This window comes from Vicia villosa, unplaced genomic scaffold (assembly GCF_029867415.1).
Source record: "Vicia villosa cultivar HV-30 ecotype Madison, WI unplaced genomic scaffold, Vvil1.0 ctg.001494F_1_1, whole genome shotgun sequence".
NCBI classification, from domain to species: Eukaryota; Viridiplantae; Streptophyta; class Magnoliopsida; order Fabales; family Fabaceae; genus Vicia; species Vicia villosa.
The window spans coordinates 28,789-34,454 of NW_026705640.1; the positions used below are offsets into that span (position 1 = coordinate 28,789).

The following is a 5,666-nucleotide window of genomic DNA, read 5'->3' on the forward strand; positions in this document are numbered from 1 at the left end:
TCAAAGGTATTCAAGAGGTGTGCACTTCTTGTCACTCGATCACTTCGATTTAATTAAGAGAATTTTTTTTTTAAGTTTGATTCGAAGGATCAAAGGTATTCAAGAGGTGTGCACTTCTTGTCACTCGATCACTTCGATTTAATTAAGAGAAATTTTTTTTTAAGTTTGATTCGAAGGATCAGAGGTATTCAAGAGGTGTGCACTTCTTGTCACTCGATCACTTCGATTTAATTAAGAAAGAATTTTTTAAGTTTGATTCAAAGGATCAAAGGTATTCAAGAGGTGTACACTTCTTGTCACTCGATCACTTCGATTTTATTAAGAAAATAGATTTCAAAAAGAGGAACCTCGACCTTGGATCGAGAAATTGTTATTTGAGAAGACTTGGCATTGGACCAAGACTTATTGAAATTGTTTGAAATGAAATAATTTAATACGGGATCAAGCATACGAGCATCACAAGCGTCATTTTAGAAATACATCTAAGGAGAACTAAAATATTCTAAGAAGAGATTTAAATTTTCAACAAAGTCCCCCTTTTTTTTTATAATGTCCTAAAAAAAGAAAAGGAATAGATTTTTTTGTAATTTTTATGAACATCTAATATCCTAATGAATTAAAACTATTTAATTTAATTTACAAAAAAAAACATGAGACATAAAAATCAACAAAAAGTGGGCCAGGAACAATGAAATTTGCGGTAAGGCCCATGACAAGAAAAAAAAGAAAGAAAAGCGAAAATTATACCCCGTACCCCAACGTTTATCCCAATACCCCTACAAAAAAAAATTTCGGACAAATTTACCCTTGTATAAATAGTAAAAATTACAAAATTTTTAACTTTTTCACTCATTCTTACAGTTACGTAGCGTTGGAGAGGAGAGAATTTTTTTGAGCCAAAACCGGATATCCCAGCCTCTTCAGTTCCGATTCATATTTCCTTCAAACAGTAAGTTTTTCCAAAGTTTTTTCTCAGCCGGATAACCCAGCTATGGGGTTTCCGATTCTTTTCGTTTCTTTTCGTTACCAGCCGGATAACCCAATGATGGGGTTTCCGGTTCTTTTTTGCTTCAGCCGGATAACCCAACAATGGGGTTTCCGGTTCTTGTTACCCTCAGCCGGATAACCCACCCTTGGGGTATCCGGTTCCTATTTTTTTTTCGTTTTTAGTTTTTTTTTTGTTTTTAATATTCTATTTTATTTTTAATAACATTTTATTTAATTGTTAACTATTTTTTTTAATTTTTAGTGGTTCGAAGAAGAGGAGGTGCGATCGACGGAATGTGTCAAAGAGGAAGACAACGTTGAGAGGCTGATGGCGAGGGACAGCAGGGAGCTGCACCTGAGGTTGGTCTGCAGCATCCGACATTTCCCGGAGGACCTACTGATACATCTTTATTGGTTAGATATCAGAGCCACGTTGCATGTCATTTATGGTTGGGCGAGGTACGTAAATATTTTCTTAAATGTTTTTTAAATTACATGTACTTATATATTAACATATATTACAAATTATTTTCAGGAGAGACGACCAAAGCCGACCTTAAAGGTTGCTGCACATGGCAGCAAATTAATAGGATGGGTTCCGGCAATGCTCCCAAGGCAGATGGAAAATTGGTTAGTTGCATCTGGCCTGTCATCTTTGCAGCATACTAGTTTGGCCAGGGTAGATACGCATCTATTATCTGCTTTTGTTGAGAGATGGCATCCTGAAACATCGTCATTTCATATGCCGTTCGGCGAGATGACCATCACGCTAGACGATGTTTCTTGTCTTCTTCATGTACCGGGATTATCATATATATCTCATGAGCTTCATCATTACTTACAGCGTCATCAGGCTGTTCCTGAAGACGAACAGTTTTTGGAGATATTTAGAGCACCCAGACTTGCACAGGGCGGAGCATTACCTAGGGAAGGTCCAATTACTTATGACAATGAGTCTGATTGATGTCACATTTTATGTTTATATTTATGTTTTAGTTTGAGACTTATGTATTGTTATGAGACTTGTAGACGTCTGTATTATTATAAGACTTATAGTTTGAGATTAACTATTTATAATCCATTTGTCAACATATTAAAATCCAATAGCATAAAATCATACTAAATAGTACCAATGTTTTAATATCATAAAATCAAACTAAATAATGCCAATGTTGTAACATCATAAAATCAATCTAAGCTGACATATCTTGGCAGTATAGGCATAAGCCGTTGCCAATGTTGTAACCGCCCGGCAAATCCTACCATCCAAGAAGTCGCATCTTTTGTGCGATATTTCTTCCATTCATTTGTGACAGGTGGAAACGGGAATCCTTCATTCATGTTTACCTGCACATAAAATAAATATCAGAAAAAGTCAAATAGTGATTGAATATACCAAAATTGTGTTACTAATTACCTGAACCCAATGATTTCCATTGACAAATCCAATGCAGTAAATGGATGCATTAGGTGAATGTGCACTCGTCATAGGAAAGTAACTCAAACTAGGGTGACCTAAAGAGACGAGAACAACGTTATACCAATTAGCTATTACATAGCCTAACTCAGGTAACGTCATCCATTTATTTGGTGGTTGTTGTCCTAAAGTTTCTATCACCAACGATGATCTCACTGTTGGAAGGCGTTCACCAAATAAATCCTCATACAACTTGCTTCTAGGACCTATAATTTCTTTCTCCAAATCCCGACGAACCATTGACCATCCATCTGTGCCATAACCATGCAAAGATGCAATGGCTCTAAACCCACAATTTCCATCATCTCTTACATCAACAATGTCATCAATAAATGGTCTGATGTAATCTGGAAATTGTACAATGTATTTATCAAATTCTCTATTTTTTGAGGTTTGGGATAGTTGTGAATATAACCTCTTTGAAGATTTTTGAGAACTCGAATGTGCTTGATCAACATACTCATATCCTGAAGGATCACGATAAACATCATATCCCACAGGTCTCTTACCTTTTTTCTTAACCCCTCCTTTGGTTTTAATTTTTTCAGGCGGTGGGCACATCTTTGTTGTAGTTGGATAAGCAATCTCACACACTCTGCTTTTTAATGCTCTTTTTCCGACAACATCTAATGACCTCCACATTTTCCAAATTTCATCGATTGCATTTGTCATGTCTATTTCTGATCCATCATCTGCATCTATATCTTGATTTCCTTCCATACTTAGTTTCCTCCAATGAATATGAATAGCCTCAATTGGTATCACATCACCGCTCAATGTATATCTCCCTAACTCACAAGCACATGGTAACCCATATACTTTTCTATGAGTACATCCTCACTTTTGCGAATCGGTACCCACCATGTCAATCCTCAACCACTCTTCAGCTATCTGCCTCAATGCAGCTCTTGATACTGAACCACGCAAATTTGAATAAAAAGGACTAGTATGTGCATGCTCAACTTCATAAAAACTCTTCTGAAATGAAGCTCTAATGTTGCCCACTTGTATCTTGATATTGTCATTCATAGCCTCCCAACATTTGCATAAATCACCTAAGCTATTCTCTAACATTTGCTTAAGTTTCCAATGCGCAGACTCCACCCTTTAAATAAAACAAAACAACTAATTATCTGTAATATTAATATAAAGAAACAATGTCGACAAAATCACATAAACATACCTATTTGTTGTGGTGTTGCCCAAATGTAACACTTGATTGATCCATGCTTCGACAAATCGATGTATGTGCGGTGTCAACCATGTGTCATTCACATAATCAATAAAACCTTTGTAGTCAACACATGCATCCTCAAGTTGTTTCAACCGTTGATGGTACTCCATCTCATCACTAGCCTTTATCAGTTCAAACCACATTTTCTCCACTGTTTCTCGCATATCATCCACAACATGTTCCTTACACTTTGATTTCACGTTTTTGTTGATGTGAAATCGGCAAAGCAAATTAGTTGTCTTTGGAAATACTGTTTCAATGGCTTTCATTAAAGCAAGATCTCTATCAGTCAAGATTACTTGAGGACAATTATCCTGCTTGATAAACAACTGTTTCAACTTATCCAATACCCAACAAAAAGTCTCTGTCTGCTCAGATTTCATATAGGCAAATGCAACAGCAAATGTTAATTTAGTTGATGTCATACCAACTATTTCAAACAACGGTTGCCTGTACTTGTTTGTCTTGTATGTGCAGTCCATAATCAATACAATAGGAAACATACTCAACAACTTCACTGATTCTGGATGTGCCCAAAAAATATCTCTCACAACTTCTGACTCATCCTTTTTCCTACTCCAGTAAACATAACCTGATTCTTCAACCAACTTGAGCAATTGTTGCATTTCTGTTCTAGGACCCCTTATGTCTTTTTGTATCTTACTCTTATGTTTGTATATTTGCGTGATCCGAGTGACATTCTCCGGGTCACGCTCTTGCAATGACAATAATATGTGTCTCGGTGGAACATGGCGTTTTGTCAAATCAACAATATGTTGCTTATCATCTGTATTTAGTCGACTTACGAAAGCATGACCTTCAAATCTATCAGGTAAGCCGTGGTTGTGTACTCCGCATTTTACATCGATCTTCCATCCAGAACCATCTTTCGACGGCGTTGACCTAATTTTGAAAGGACAACCACATCTCTTACTAGCACTTTGGGTTTCGCTATCTGTTTTTTTGTATTTTCCACCTCTATCACAACCAAATACTAATTTATCTCTTCTTCCTCTCTTGCCTGTTTTGATATTTGAACAAGCTATTATAACTGTCACTTTATTCCTGATTCCAACCTCCTTAATCCAACTTATCGCCTCTTCTCTTGTAGTAAATTTTTGACCAGTTACAAAAACATCAGTTGTATCCACAGATGTTTGAGTTACATCGCATTTCTTCAAAGGAGGATCCACACCTAAATATATAAAATTAATTTAGTTTAATATATAATTAAAAAAATTAAAAAAAAAACGAAAAAAAAATTAAAAAAAAGGGAACCGAAATACCCACAAAGGGGATATCCGGTTGAGACACACAACAAACCGGAACACCCACCCCTGGGATATCCGGTTGAGGAAAATTGAAAAAAAATGAACCGGAACACCCACCCCTGGGTTGTCCGGTTTTGGATTTTACTAATCGGAATTCTGCATTTTGGGATATCCGGTTTAGGCAAAGTCACAGTCTCCAACCCTCATTCGTCCGTACAAACAGTAAAAATGAAAAAAAAAGTTAAAAGTAAAAAAAAAAAAGGATAAAATTAGAATTTTTTTAAAATTGTAGGGGTATTGGGATAAACGTTGGGGTACGGGGTATAATTTTCAAGAAAAGCTCATGAACACAAACAAAGATAGGCCGGGTCGGTTGGATCCAAGCCAGATCCGAAATCTCTTCTGATACTACCGGGTTAAAAAAAACCTAGAGTATTCTCTTCATCCCTTTCACTCGTATCTCCTCTACTCAAAACAGAGCAATGCTCTTTCTTTCTCTCTGCGATATCTCTCACTCTCGCACAGACAACAACAACAACAACAAACAAATAGCACAGCAGCCTCAATCACAACAATAAAACCCTTATCCCAAAGTTAAACCCCAAATACCCCAGTTTCACTATGATATCACTACATATTACATGAAATTTTGCGGCGAGAAATTGAATACACAAGGAACGACACGGAAAAATCTACC

At 36.4% G+C, this 5,666-nt stretch overlaps 2 protein-coding genes across 2 annotated transcripts; both read right to left on the minus strand.

The window, feature by feature from the left end:
• Positions 1-2,175: 2,175 nt before the first annotated feature.
• LOC131635465 (uncharacterized) lies at positions 2,176-3,184 on the minus strand. Its single transcript, XM_058906080.1, has 2 exons — positions 2,405-3,184; positions 2,176-2,334 (listed from the first exon to the last, which is right to left on the minus strand). The coding sequence occupies exons 1-2, from the start codon at positions 3,182-3,184 to the stop codon at positions 2,176-2,178; spliced, it is 939 nt and encodes a 312-aa protein (XP_058762063.1).
• A 117-nt stretch (positions 3,185-3,301) lies between these two features.
• On the minus strand, positions 3,302-5,176 carry LOC131635466 (putative protein FAR1-RELATED SEQUENCE 10). The gene is made up of 3 exons (XM_058906082.1): positions 5,161-5,176; positions 3,648-4,893; positions 3,302-3,569 (listed from the first exon to the last, which is right to left on the minus strand). Exons 1-3 carry the CDS (start codon positions 5,174-5,176, stop codon positions 3,302-3,304), a joined length of 1,530 nt encoding a protein of 509 aa, XP_058762065.1.
• Between the last annotated feature and the right edge of the window lie 490 nt (positions 5,177-5,666).

What these genes read in the sequence shown, in the direction of transcription:
- LOC131635466 (XM_058906082.1), bottom strand. An exon ending in GGCAACACCACAACAAATAG is followed by an intron (nt 3,570 to 3,647) that starts GTATGTTTATGT and finishes TTTTATTTAAAG; the next exon opens with GGTGGAGTCTGCGCATTGGA.
- LOC131635465 (XM_058906080.1), bottom strand. Translation starts at nt 3,184, where the DNA reads ATGGAAGGAAATCAAGATATAGATGCAGATGATGGATCAGAAATAGAC. An exon ending in ATGGAAATCATTGGGTTCAG is followed by an intron (nt 2,335 to 2,404) that starts GTAATTAGTAAC and finishes TTTTATGTGCAG; the next exon opens with GTAAACATGAATGAAGGATT.